This window comes from Pocillopora verrucosa, chromosome 6, assembly GCF_036669915.1.
Source record: "Pocillopora verrucosa isolate sample1 chromosome 6, ASM3666991v2, whole genome shotgun sequence".
Lineage (NCBI taxonomy): Eukaryota > Metazoa > Cnidaria > Anthozoa > Scleractinia > Pocilloporidae > Pocillopora > Pocillopora verrucosa.
This window is the reverse complement of record NC_089317.1, coordinates 9,273,040-9,287,651: the sequence shown is the minus strand read 5'-3', so window position 1 is coordinate 9,287,651 and position 14,612 is coordinate 9,273,040. Positions and strand designations below refer to the sequence as shown.

General features: G+C 38.7%; 1 protein-coding gene across 1 annotated transcript in view; it reads left to right on the top strand.

Moving 5' to 3' along the window:
• The first annotated feature begins 2,284 nt into the window (after positions 1-2,284).
• LOC136281849 (uncharacterized) overlaps positions 2,285-14,612 on the top strand; it is a 36,885-nt gene continuing 24,557 nt past the window's right edge. The window contains exons 1-2 of the mRNA XM_066168886.1: positions 2,285-2,421; positions 9,617-9,962. Of these exons, the coding sequence (XP_066024983.1) occupies positions 9,659-9,962 (304 nt within the window). The 5' untranslated portion in view covers positions 2,285-2,421; positions 9,617-9,658. The remainder of the gene's footprint in view (positions 2,422-9,616; positions 9,963-14,612) is intronic.

Here is a 14,612-nt window from a genome sequence, read left to right as displayed (position 1 = left end):
AGAAAAATTATTTGGCGCTTACAGGATGGCTGCCCAAGAAACCTTCAGGACAGGCCAATCACGCCCTTTGGACTGGTGTAAGATGCGACGAGAGTAAATTCAACAACTAATCAAAGCTAAAAATCACTATTTTTTCAAGTATATACTAACACGGGAAATAGCGTCGTAGATCGCCTGCACTCGGCCTGCACTCAAACTTTGAACATCCTTTGCTAATCGCCTCCGAGCAACTTGCCCACTATTGGCACACAAAAATTATGGCAACCATTTATAGCAGGAATAAATGAGTTTAAAAAAATCACCTTTTTGTGCCATATTATATTACTGATATAGTATATACTAGGCAAATGTTCACCTCCAATCATTTCAATATTTTTGAAATATAAATATTTTCATAACCTTACTGTTCCTTAATTTTCTGGAACATGTGGTTCGCAAGCCGAAGTAGGTGGGAATGTGACAACAAAAAGCACTCAGGGCGCTTTAATATCAAAATTATTTCATACAGGTGAATGATAATTACACATAGCTGGGATAAAGCCTAAAGCAAAATATTAATGGGACAAAAATCATCCATCTGAAATATATATATTTTTTCATTATTTCAGAACAACTGGGGAAGACGTGCACAAAGGTACACATGGGTTTTTGGGATTGTTACGACACAACATTTACCTGCAAAAAGCTACTTCGATGAAGTGGAAAGACGAGATATGGCCACCCTCCATCCCATCATTTCAAGGTGTGTTCTCCCTGGAACCGAAGTGCACTCGAATGACTTGGCCTCCTACCGGCAGACGGACCAAAGAATTAACAACATAAGTGCACATCAAATGATTGTCCACCGACTCAACTTCGTTGACCCAGTCACTATGGGGTTGACACCCAAGAAATCGAATCCTGCTGGAACAGTTTAAAATTGGGCCAGAAAACACGCCGGAGGATAAGGAGGGAAGACTTGCAGTCCTACCTCGACGAGCAAATGTGGCGTCGGTGGAGAGCGGGAACCGCTCAGCAATCCATGCAGAACTTTTTGGCCGTTGTAGCCAATCAATATCTAGTTGATAATCCGGTTTTGTAAATACGCTACGGTTTTTACTTTCAGTTTTGGGAGAGACAGGTAAATAAACAATTAAGCTCTGTCCATGACTATGTTGAATAGGTTTTACATAGGTTAGGTCTATTGACCACACTGGTCCAGAAAGATTTTCTAACGAAACGACGTATTTTTAAAATATGCGATTTCAACTTGAATTTTAACTCATTATGAAAACCGACCTTTTCGAATTCCCCGATGTTGATTTTTCTTGTAACACTTTTTTTGACGGGATGATAAGGGCTTTACTATACACATCATCTAGCTGCATTTCTTTTTTTTTGCCGTAGATGACAATTATGATAATGCAAAAAAAAAAGAAAAAAACCAGTTTATTCATTTTCATAGATAGAGGCAAAGCTCTTTTTGGATTGTGAGAGAAAAATAACGTTTTTCAAAGCACCTGCGAAAGTGTGGTCGGGGCTTTGATCTTGGAAGTATTTAACGCACAACAATCACAGTGTTCAAAAATAAAACTTGATTGAAAAGTTCAAAATATTGGTGATTCAGTCGTAATCCTTTCTTAGGGAGAAAAAATAGTAACATTTTAAAACTAGAGTGCGATACGAATGTTGTTGTGTCGATAGATGACGCTGTTATTAGTCAGAAAAAAGGTGCGACGATATTCAGTTTTTTTTTACCGCTTCATATGCGTGTCTTTTCCTTTCTTTAATTACCCTCTAAAAAGTTACAGTAAAAGTTCAAAGTAATATCTAAATGCAAGTTGTCGTAGAGAAAGCCGGAACGCACACGAGCGAAAAAAAGGGTGTCCTGATCTTAGGGAAGAGAATCGCTTAAACAAAAACGGCAGCGTGGGAAAATTTATTTTCAATATTCTCCCCACTTACTTCATATCCTCTCTATGAATCCTGTCTCTGAATCTCCTAAAAAACTTATGAAGCATTTCGCCGTCGGTATCGAGGTTTTTTTGCACACTCCATCGCACTCCATAAGGTTGGACTCTCCACCAGTCTTTCTCGTCAGTACTGTAACCGAGCTCGATAAACGAATTTTGTCGAGCTCGATAACTAATCGAGCTCGATTAGTAATCGAGCTCGATTAGTAATCGTACTCGATTAGCGATCGAGCTCGACTTGTAGTTATCGAGCTCGATTATCAAACGTCGTTTGCTTATCGAGCAGGAATGGTAATCGAGTACGACAAATCGATATCGAGCTCGGTTGCCCAGAAACAAATATTGATCCCAACTTTTCATGCCGGTAGAGCTAGGGTGAGTAGGAAACAATCTTAGCTTACCATGGAGAATTGGATCGTACTTATCGTCAGTGCACTGATTCCATCCTTACTATTTGTCCCTTGTGCAGGTATGATGAGATATATGCCATAGATAAACTTAATTGTAGGTTTGAAAAGAGAACTGAAAGAAAAGAATTCATTACTGGGATATAACAGTATGCGTCAAGACATGTCTTGCCGATCTTTGTTTGTTCTACAGCTCAAAGAGAACAAGGCTCTCATGAAAACAAGCTAATTTAGCTTCCGAGATATAATAATCGACGGCAATTGAAATGTAACATCCTTAGAAACCGGTTGCGCAATTCATCTATTTAGAACTCAGGCGAACAAACCGGCCCCAATTTTTCGTTTTCTATGAACGTAATGATCAAAGAAATGATGTCAACAATGTCTGAAACTAAATTGAAACCACTCAGCTGTGCCTCGTGATTCATTTAAGTTGACGTCACTTTTATGAAAAATTAAGTGATAGAAATTGATGGAATATTAACGTCGATTTGTTTTTCATGATAGCACTGAAATTTTTATGCCAGTTTTTAAGGCAAAGTCTTCGGAAAATCACGCGTGCGTGACGTGATCAATCGTTGCTTTGTTGTTGGCGCAGTCCTTGATGTCTTATATAAATTATGCTGTTAATGACCTCTGCAATGAAATACTAACAAGAAATGGATGACAATAGACTCTGCTACCCAGAATCGTTTCAATCGCCCTCTTAGTTTTAATTTTTTTACCGGAGCATCGATTTCGCATATTTTTCTCCTGAAACCAGTTGTAAATGGTTTAAATTATTTGCGTTCGTTGTGTATCACGTATTAAGAAGTAAAAACCTCGCTGTAGCTTCTCTTACAAAAGGGAAAACTAGGAGTAAGTGACTTTTCTGCGAAGATAACTCAGCTATGGTTTTCGAACTGTCTTTCATCAACACACGCAACAGCCCTTTTAAAATTTAAATTTCCACTTTCTCTCTCCAAAAAGCAGTCACGCGAAATATACGTGTAATCACCTCACACACAATTGTCACGAAACAAAGATGAGCGTCTTCTTCGTTTTTAGTAAATTCTTTAAACAGAAGGAAGAGATAAGAATAGTTAAAGGAATTAAACTAGATTAATTCAATAAATACTTGTGCGTATTTATTTTAGGCGTCAAACGAAAAGATGGCGAGGATTTCGAACCATTAAGCCTTCGAAGGCCCTTCTCAATTATCATATCTCCTTGTTAGCGTCGAGCTTCAGTTTGTTCGCTCGCTATGAATGGTCTATTTAGCGGACCGTATTTCACTGTAAGGCCCACTAAATTCAAAAGGGTGTTTTACCGTCAAAATACTCTTGAAGGAAAATGAAACATATTTAAAGGGAAAGGAGGGGAAACCAAGAAAAAGAACAAAACTCAGAAGCAGTCGACAGTCCGGCCGTAGACAGTTCATTCTATACCCGCCATGACGTCATAAAACATGGGTTACAGTCCAATCTGTAAAAACTTTGTCTAGCCTCAAATTTTAGTCCCACATTTTTGTCTGTGATATTTGTGGCCCGTGGGATCTAGTTCACTTGAAAAAGCACTGGAAGAGGTACGCGCTAAGAGCAGTTTGAAGGGCGTCGGTTAAAATATGTGGGAGACGTCACATTAATTTAATGAATAAAAATTAAAATCACAGAATAAAGAGATGTATGGTACATACATTTGTCATAATCAAACGTCTGAATGGAACCGAGAGAAGTGTTCAGTATTTCCAGAGGAACACTCGTGTATTATTTTTTGCAAGGTAGAGTCCGCTTTCGTGAGCGATGGTTTAGAAAGAAAAGTTTTGCATCGTAGAAACATGCTTACGAGCGAAGTAATCCAAGAGTAGCAACAAAACTAACAGGTGACTTTGCCATATTCTACAACATTCGTTGATCACATGAAGCATCCTTCAGTAAAAAATCATACTCAGGTGGGGCATTTGAAGGCAATTGTGGTCGGGAGGGGGGAGGGGGAATATTAAACGAACCAATCTCTTGTTGTTTGATTAAGGCTTCAGGATCACAGTAATTCATAGACAGTTTCATTTTGTCTTTTATTGAAGGTTCCTCAGTGGCTAAAGATTTATGCAGGAACCTGACAATTTCATTCATATCTTGGCAAGATCGGTTTTTTCAAATTTGTTCCCAAAGCGGGAAACTTCAGTCTTCTTTGCTTTACGTCACGCAAAAGTATTTTCCAAGAGAGATGCGTAACGAAATCGAACAAACGCTGCGAAGTGAACGCGTTGCTTTTTGTTTGACACGAATGATTTCAAATGAGGACCAAAAGACCAACATTTAAAAAAAAAAATCAGTTGCATTACTGAAATCGTAATGTATTAACATCGCCCGAAGGCGATGGATAAGCAGCGGATTAGTTAAATTTATTACGAAAGTCACGTTACATGTATGACTTACTAAATGCCCGGCAGTTAAAAATTTTCACGCAACTTCCACCCAAAGGTTCTTGCAAACTTCTTAGGAGTATCAGATATTTGTTAAGATATGTAAAGCGATTCCAAAAATGAATTTAGTTTTTTAGTGGACAAATTCTCCGAGCTTGTGCATACTACAATACCGCTCGGGACAAACATCGAATACTGTTTTATCAGTAGGTTTATTTGAGGTTTTTTTGTACTGTTTCCCGCTAATTTTTACGGAACCTGAAGATGTTCTGACGTATTGACCCTTCTGTCACGCCACAGTTGTCACGAAGGCAACATATTCTACGAAACCAGCCTGACCTCACAAGCTTTATAACATGTTTATGTGGTTCAAGCTCGATCACTGAAAAACCGACGCAATTTTTAGAATCATCAAACATAGAATCAAACATCTACTACTCTTTAGAAGTTTGAAGGAGCCTTTCAGTGGCATTTTGAAGAAAATTTCTGACTACCGGGCATTTAGCCATTTGAGACCGTGCCCGGCAGCCTTATAAGAAGCGTAGAATTTCAGTGTCGACAACCGAGCGATATAGTAGTATGCACAAGCTCGGAGAATTTACCCACTCAAAAAACAAATTAATTTTTGGAATCGCTTTACATTTCTTAACAAACATCTCATACTCTTATAAGGTTTGAAGGAGCCTTTCAGGGGCATTTTGGTGAATATTTCTGACTGCCGGGCACTTAGTCCATTTGAGACCGTGCCCGGCAGTCTGATCAGAAGCGTAAAATTTCCAAGTTGTCAACAACCGAGCGAAACTATAGTATGCACAAGCTCGGAGAATTTGTCCCCTAAAAAATCAAATAAATTTTTGGAATCGGTTGACGTTCCTTAACAAATATTTGATATTCTTGAGAAGATTGAAAGCACGACAACACAGTTTTTAGTTCGATAGAACTATTAATATTTTCTCTCAAGCAAGAGCGCAGAATTTCTCTTCCGTAAAAGCCGAGGTTGTCGAACACTGGAGCTTGTAATAATGTCAACTAACGCGCAGCTGATTTTAGCAAATCTCCAAAGTAATAAACGACAGAAGACAGAAACGCTACGATTTTCCAATCAACTTTTCGCCTACGTGCATCTCCATGCATCTCCATGGATGCATCTACATGTATGTCATAAAAGGCATCCATGACAAAAATTCGGTATTGCCTAAGCATTTTTTTGATGGTTTTCAAGGATGAAATGATGGATTATAGAGGGGAATTAAAACTAGTGTTGTAGCTTTCTGGCAAGGGGAAATTTTTAACCTCGAAGATGTCATTTGGATGAATCGAGGAGTCTAACAACACAGTCATTTATTTACCTCTGTTGATTGACAAGCTGTATATCAAATTGACTGATACTTGCGTCGGACATTAACTAAGGATGTAATAATATGTAAGCAAATCGTCAGAGTAATCGGTTGAATATCATAGCAGTGAGAGCTTCATACATTTTACCTATTTTGAAGCGATTTCCTTAGTGATAACCAAGAAAAACCAGGGGGTACTCATCTCCCCGGAATAAACCAAAACAGAACCCAGTTTGTCTGTTTGAGTTTTGGGGTAGACCCTTTAAACTCGCCAAGTCTCATTAAAATCGGTGAGATGGCATGTAACACGACTGCCTGGTGCTCTCGTGGACATACTCTTAATAATCGTAATTCGTCACCTAATTTTGGGATGAAATCACGCATGGAGGCTTCAAATCGCACTAGGAAAATTAGGCAGAAGGAAACTACCTCGTATTTAACTCTTAGGGGCTGGACAGTATAAGTCATCGTTTCTTTCTACGTTATTTTCGTTTTCTCACGTCTTTGGTTCGAGTATTTTTGTTTTTTTTTGGTCCTCTATTTTTCATTTTTATTTTTTTCACCAAGTGCCATGCGATCTAAAGCAATGTTCAATAAGAGTAAATGTCATGGCGTGTTACATGGTTTCAACGGCGGGTACAAATGGTTCATCCAAACATTATCATGTAATGGGAATTTTTCTCCCAGGAAGCTGCAGCCTGCCTGTATTTAATTTTTTCCCATTTGGTTTGTTTGATTGATTTAGCAAAGCTATTGAAACTGCAAGAAATCAATTGGTTAAAACAACTTTAGCTTACGTGAAGCTGCACCCTTCCTCCCACTGAGGTGAAACGGAGACGAGGCAACGTCCACACAAACCTGACACTGATCATGTTCCGTGACGTCACTCTTTTGCAAGAAAATATGTAGTGACTTTTTGTTGGTTAACTCGTTTTGCCGATTCTTCGTCAATTTTGATTGGCCAGATTTGATTTAGATTTTCACACTAACTAACTGGTGAACAAAACGCTTTCATGGTCAACTTTTCAGCGATCTACGACGAGGTTTTAAGGCAATTTGCGAACTTTTTTAATAGAGACATTTCAAGAAAAACAGCAGGAAGCCATAGATATGTTTTCCGAAGGTAACGATGTCTCCATTTCGTTACCAACTGGCTCTGAAAAATCTTTAATATATCGTATATTTAATATATCGCCTTTCTTCTCTAGATGAAACCGGCTACGGCATTTATTGCGCCGCCCGTTAAAGCTCTCACAGAAGACCAGGTGCACTATCTTAATATACTTGGGCCAAGAGGATTGTCCGCCTGAAACTTTCGGTCTCTTTGTGAACGGTGCTGCGAAGCTATTTTAAGTTAAAGCTAGTTGTTTATTGTAGTAATTCTTTCGACTGAGAAAAGAGTCGTTCCTTCTTCACACTTGCAGCGTAACCATCCCCCAGAGAAATCGGTTAAAACTTTGAGATTCAGCGGCAAATGATCCAACTTTTTTCGACGACGTGGCACTGTTTACAAATGCAAGCAGAAACCGCGTGGACGTTGAAAATCTACTTTCGTAGGCGCGATGCTAATCGAACATCGTCCTCTTCTTACTCTATCCAATAATCGCTCACAATCTTTGCCTATATCCTTAAAGCAAAGTATATAATTAAACTGAATTGCAAATTTACCCGAAAAATGGAAAATGAATTCACTTAAATGTTGTTTTTATCTCGATAACCTTCACGCCAACACGTGCCACTTCGTAAAAAAAATTATTATCAAATGACATCATTTTGCATAAATTAGAGTGACGTCACGGAACACACTTAGAGCCGGTTTTTGCGTAGACGTTCTCCCACTTCCGTTTCACCTTGGGGTGGGGGGGAAGGTACGTAAGACAAAGCAACTTTCAGTTTAGTAATGAATCAGTTTAATTAGCCTCTTCGGTCCTTTTTGTAAGGAACTCGCCGCGCTGGGGTCGACGTTCTATCAGCATGTGTGTATCGCACTTGGTTGACGAAATTTATTGTATGCGAAAAAATCTCTATGCACCCACTGTCCCTGTGCTACATGTATTGTATCCTTGCACTTCAAGCCTGCTTAGCGAAAGGGTGTAAAATAAAAAAAACCGGAAGAATTGCAAAACAACCAACAGGTTAAAGCAGTAAGCGAAAAATATTAAAACGGTTGAGCCTCATGTGGTTGAATTATGAAACGCCGAGTCTGCTTTCGAGATTTCCTTTAAGTTTAACGTTGGTTGTAATCTAAACGCGAGTAAAGAAGGATGGCTGACTGCTTTGTGGCGCTGGATCTCACCGCCGAGCAAATGGTATTGGGTCTGAATCGTGGTCTGGGACTCTTAAATCGACTTTCAAATTCAAACGTTGCGTGACTAAAACTTAAAACATGCGAAAATAAAGGGGATTTTCCTGGAGATTGACAGCCATATTTGCGGAAATGTTTTAATAGCAAAGTTTCTTCACTTAAAAACGTTGCACCATTGAAAGCAATCACAGCGTTGACCACTTTATTTCATCATTTACAGCAACTCCTCTAAATCCGTTTTACAGGTCGGTAAATAATTTTTTGTAGACGTTGATACGTAAAGTGTTGTCCATTGGAAGATTTTAAAAATGAATTCTACAACTTTCAACAATTCCAACACAACGCTACGCAGTTTTCTGGTCGTGAAGTGTGGTAATCAACTTTCAAGCATGGTGAACCTGTAGCGAGGGTTCGGTATATCCGGGATATCTATACGCTTTCCGCTTCTAATAGCGTATCTGCCACTCCTTTGTCTCGACATATTTTAGTCTTGATGATTTTTTTTCGTGCTTTATGTCTAATTTCGGGTAGCATATGTTTCTCTGCTAAGCTATTGAACTGTTTTTGTTTTATTTGAAAGAGCCGATTTATAAAGTGTTAATGCGAATTGTTTCTCCAAATATTTTGATTTATGAAAAATCAGTATTTAAACTGTAAGAAATATAGCTATTCATTCGTCAAATGTGCGTTTATCGAGATATGAAGCATTTGGATAATTTGAATTGAATTCAAGAAGCTAGACTATTGTTCTGGGCTACACCTCGGGAAACTCTTACGTATCTTTCGTACCCTCCCAACAGACCCAACTTCCCGCATGTTTCATATCTAATGGATGATGAGCCACGAAAGGGGGAAGAAGTAAACGCGATGTAACCGCTGGTTACAGTTCGTGGACCCCTAAATAGAACGTTTACATGTTATTCCTTTACTTCCCTACCGTTGCATCTAGAAGCGTGGTTCTGCCGTCGTATCTCGAAGCGTGGTACGCCTTCACGGCGTAGAAATTACAATGTTTTCGGTCGTATCCGACGTGTCTATGTTCTTAAGCTTGGTTTTGTTTATTCGTAAGGCAGGTAGGTACACGAACTCATCTTTACTGAGCGAGCGTTTCCGTTGGCGCGAAAAACAGCTTCGCGATGGACTGTCGGGTTTATTTCCAAACTGGTTGAAGGATCCGTGCTGTTTACATAATTTTTTGTTTCGTTTTGTAGAATTAAGACCATCATTTACAGCAACTCCTCCAGATCCGTTCTATGTTTTGGAAGGCAACAATATCACCTTTGTGTGGCAGTACAACCTTAGTGGAACGTTTGACAGAGTTGTCTTTCGGTTCAGCAGCTCTCCCTCCCGCACCATTGTGTTCAAAAAATGACATAAACCACGACGCAAAGGTTCCAGAAAGTGTTTACCAGGGTCGCATTCAAGAAAATATCAATGCTACACGAGCAGAAATTACAATCTTTGAATTGCAGAGATCTGAGAGTGGAGAATACGTACTTCTAGTGACCGACAGTTCTTTCATCCCTGCCAATGACAAAGTGACTGTTCAAGTACAGTGTAAGTAACCACCAAAAGTTTTATAAATATTATCTCTACCGATGCTATTTGTTGAAAAATTTAGAAATCATTCTGTAAAGGTGAATCTCGTTTTGTTGTTGGATATTTCATTTCATTTATTCTTGACGCAAATTGCTGCTATTTTACGGGTAGCTTCGGAAGACATACTACACTTCCCGATTGAGCGTGGCGCGAGGCAAGTTTCGCGCCCAAGTTTTACCGTTGAAACCCCCATGTTGTCATTGGTAACAGCGCTTGTTTCCATTGGAAACATCCTGCGGTATTGACGTCATATGCATTAAGCGCGCGAACGACAAAGCGACGAACATAGAAAAAATAAATTCGAGAGGAAGGACTTTCGTCAATGGTTGTGCCCTTTCGCAAGATTTGCGAAAATTAATAGTAGATGAAATAGTTAGGAATGGTGGGGATATCAACACTGGCTACTTTCCAGGCAAATTTTCAGATGTAGCGAACGCTTTTAAAGTAAGTAGAACTACTGTGAAAAATATTTGGCAGCGACTCTACATGGAACGTACCAATGAACCACGCCAGCACGGAGGTGGAAAAAACAGTAATTTAACTCAAGGTGACTTGCAGTTGATTGAAACTATCAAAAGAGAAAGGCCAACTTTATCACTGAGAGAAATTTACGATGGATTAACTGAATTTGGTGACATTCCAAAGGGAACTTCAAGGTCGGCAATTTCACGCGCCTTAAACAATAATATGTTGTCTGGTTTAAAATACTCATGGAAAAAAATCAGCACTGTTGCCGAAGAAAGATTTACTGTGGAGAATATGGCCTACACTCAAATGTTCATAGATTATCTCCATGCCAAAGATCCTTTTAAGCTCAAATTCTTTGATGAATGTGGTTTAAAGTTACCATTTCATGTAAGCGTTTATATAGTCATGCACCAGTTGGAGAAAGATGCATTGAACTCTTGCGTTATCACAGTTCACCTAACATAACAGTTAACCTATTAGCTGGGCTACATGGGGTAGAATATATTAACACAGTACATGGTGCATCAGATACTTTAGAATTTCTTCGCTTCTTCGGTGAAGTAGGAAGTGCAGCCAACATAGGAACTGCAAGACCCGCGCTTGAAGTAGGGGACATTGTTGTGATGGATAACTGCGCTACTCACCATTTTGCTGGGGGGGAAGCATTACAAGAATGGTTAAATGAGAGAAACATTGAGTTTGTCTACATATCAACTTATTCTCCGGATTTTAATCCTGCAGAGTTTGTTTTTAACAAAATGAGGAGTGTGATGCGTTATCATCTTTGGGATCTAACAAATGAAAACATTGAACTTGCTGCTTATGGAGCTGTAGACCACATAATATCACATGATATGGCGAATTCTTTTAGATATACGTCCTACATTAATATTTAGCAAGAGAAAATAAAGTGTTTCTCTGTTTCCGCAGAGTTGTTAGCTCCATATGCTGTATAAACTATAAATATTCTGGTAAATTCTGTTTGTCAACCCTTGTCAAACACGAGTGTATGACTGATTAAAAGCCTTCTATAATTTCAGTGTTCGCTGTAGTTGCATGCATTGCATTTGTGTAATGATATATTGACACATTTATCTTACAACAACAACGAAAACTTTATTAAAGGGTTTAAATTAAATGGATGCGGAATAGATACTCAAAAACTCAACAATTTGTGTACACACTCGCACACACATACTGACGCCAGTCATTATTCCTCGCTAAATCAATAATTGCCTCAAAAAATAGGCCAAACATTTGATAAAGAAGTGGCTACTTCTTTACAGTCTTCACATAATACATCTAACTTCAGTGTCGGCGAAAAGAACGTATTGCTAAAAATAGAAACCTGTCCACGCTTGAGAAAATTTTTTTTTGAACCGGCTTCCATTTTTTTTCACAGTAAACGGTTTTCGGTGTAAATAGAACTTGAACTATTGAAAATTTTGTTACACATAAAACCACAAATATCATGCACCTTTCACAACTGGATCGAAAAGTGTAAAACAAGATCTACGATCTATTGCGTAAATGTAAACATGAAACATATGTAAACATGTCAATTGTCAATGCGTTTTCTCTGGTATGTTATTTCTTTGAAGTTGTGTGAGAGCATTCGCCGCTTCTTCTTCTCTCTGAGCTGATGATTCAGGCCCAAACGTAGGTGCTTTCCAGCCCTGGCCGAGTACAAACATGCCACAATAGTTACTTTCTTCATTTCCTTCACGGAATCCACCGCACAATGTTTGGTTGTTTAATTCGGCTTGCAGGCGAACTGCCATTCTAAAATCACTTTCTTCTTCTGCTGACAGAAACGGTGTGCCGGAAAAAGTAGAAGACGAACTTGCAGTTGATTGACTATTCGAGGAACTGCCATTCTAAAATCACTTCCTTCTTTTGCTGACAATAATGATGAACCGGGAAAGGAAGAAGACGAACATGCTCTTGCAGTTGATGGACTACGTCTAGGAAATCTAATGGCATATTCGTCGTCTAAAATGTGCTTTTCGGGTTCACAAATCTTTCTTTGGCGTGCAATCGCTGTGTTTTTTAATTCATGTTCTTCAACTGCTACTCCTAATAAATTCACTACACTATGTCTTGGAGGCAGTTTTCCGTTGCATCTTTTCTGAAGTAACGCAACATGTTTATTGAGAAGCGCCCAGTTTTTTACCCCATTAACAATGTATCTATCTGGATTAGAGGCGACACTATCAGCCTCAATTTTTCTAGCAAACGAATCTTCAACTGTTTTGTAAGCGCTAAGTTTGCTGTTGTAGTCGCTTTGGAGATTTGCTAATTCAGTCTCGCATTTAGTCACTTGCTGTGATAGATTTCGTCTTTCAGCTTTGTCATTAGGATACTTGTCAATGATTCCACACAGCATGGCGGATGTACATTCATCTCCATCACAGTTTCTTCTGGTTTGTCCCACCTTGAAGTGACATTTCCCACAGATAGAAAGAGAACCGGAATTATGAAACGCTGCTCTAGATAACTCCCTTTCAAATTTGTCCTTTTGGACTTTCGCATGTTCTAAAGCCTTAGTTGCCCCTTCAACGCCTGCACGTTTTTTTGACAACATACGATCTACAGGTGTGTCTTTTAGTGCGGTGGCTTCCGTTTCTTGGTCAAAAACAGCCGGTGATTCGGGATTTTCAAAATTAAGTTGTTTCTTTAGAGGGTCCTTCAACTCCGCGCTGTTGTTCTTCCCGGTACAAGTAGTAGTACTCGCTCTCATTTCTTGACGCTTCTTAGAAATCATCTTATGTGTAGACTTCGGCTGCCACAAAATGTTAAGAGGCGATCTCTGTACGTAAGAGCGGTCCAGGGCATTTCGCATCGGAAAAAAGTTTTCCCTCAAACTTTACCCAATAAACTATCTTTGGTAACAAGTAAATAAAACCACATTAGTTTTTGGAAATACCTCAAAATAAAATTTTTAGAGCTCTCAAAAGTCAAAGCTGCAAAAGGCCCTTTTTTGACCTCTTGCGACATCGAAAATTTCAAATGTTGAATAGCCCGGTCCTCGTATCACACCGCATGCAACAAAAAATATTTTGTATTCTTAAAGTGTGTGATATATAAGGTGTATAAAATGCATTTCAATTTTGATATTCGTTTATTCAGAGGCTCGTCATAATTTATTTAAAAACACTCGTTGGACAGCTTTCTGAAATTGGTTAAAAGTACTCTTTCTTTCTCGATTGATATTGCTCAAGTCCAGACCAGACCATTAAAAACTCCGCTTGATTTCTGCTAATAAGATGTTTGGCTGCAGAAAAATATAAAAACATCTTGCACTTATTGATTTTCTTCGCCGAGGTGACTTCGAACTTTTAGCGATATTGCAAGCGTGACAGCCGATTATGCAAATTAGTTCATTGAGCAAACTCCGACCGTTTTATGTGAGTAGCTCAATAAATCTTAGAAGTAGAAAATATAATAGAAAATATAGAAGGACAGAGCTTTAAACCACACCGATTAATACCTTAAACATTTTAAAAGGCCAAAATTTGACAAATTTTATTATCTCGTGACGAAAGACGTCAACAACAACGTATCGAATATCAATTTGATTAGCGCTCGCAAACCCCTTTTTAAAAATTTGGCTTCTGTTATTTCATATTTGAGTTCTGATGGCTTACGCTATTCAAACCTGTATGAGCATTTCAAAACCAAACTACAGGATTCTATTTAGTGTAACCGGCGATAACAGCACACACTGAAATACACCGTGACCACTGTCACATAATTCAATTGTACATGTGTAATTATCCTCATTTGCTTCTCCCTTCTTAATAAAGCAGCGATAACATCGCCTTTTGGATCCGAATTCTGGTCGGCAGGAATAAGAGAAATTTTGTCTGCACACCTGTCTTTATGAAAGTTTCTATTCAGAACTCTAGGGAGTTCTTGTGGAAAAGGACCACGCGATTTTTGAGGAAATAAATTATTACGTTACGTGTGACCTCATTTTTCCAACAATTAGCTATATCTATACTGTAAAGTGCGTAATTATATTAGCTGTAATTATATTAGCTGTAATTCATATTTCTCTTTCGGTACTGGTTTGCTTGGGATTAATAACATTAAATTCTTGAAGCGGTATTCGCCAAAAGAAGTCCTGTTTTCAGTCGC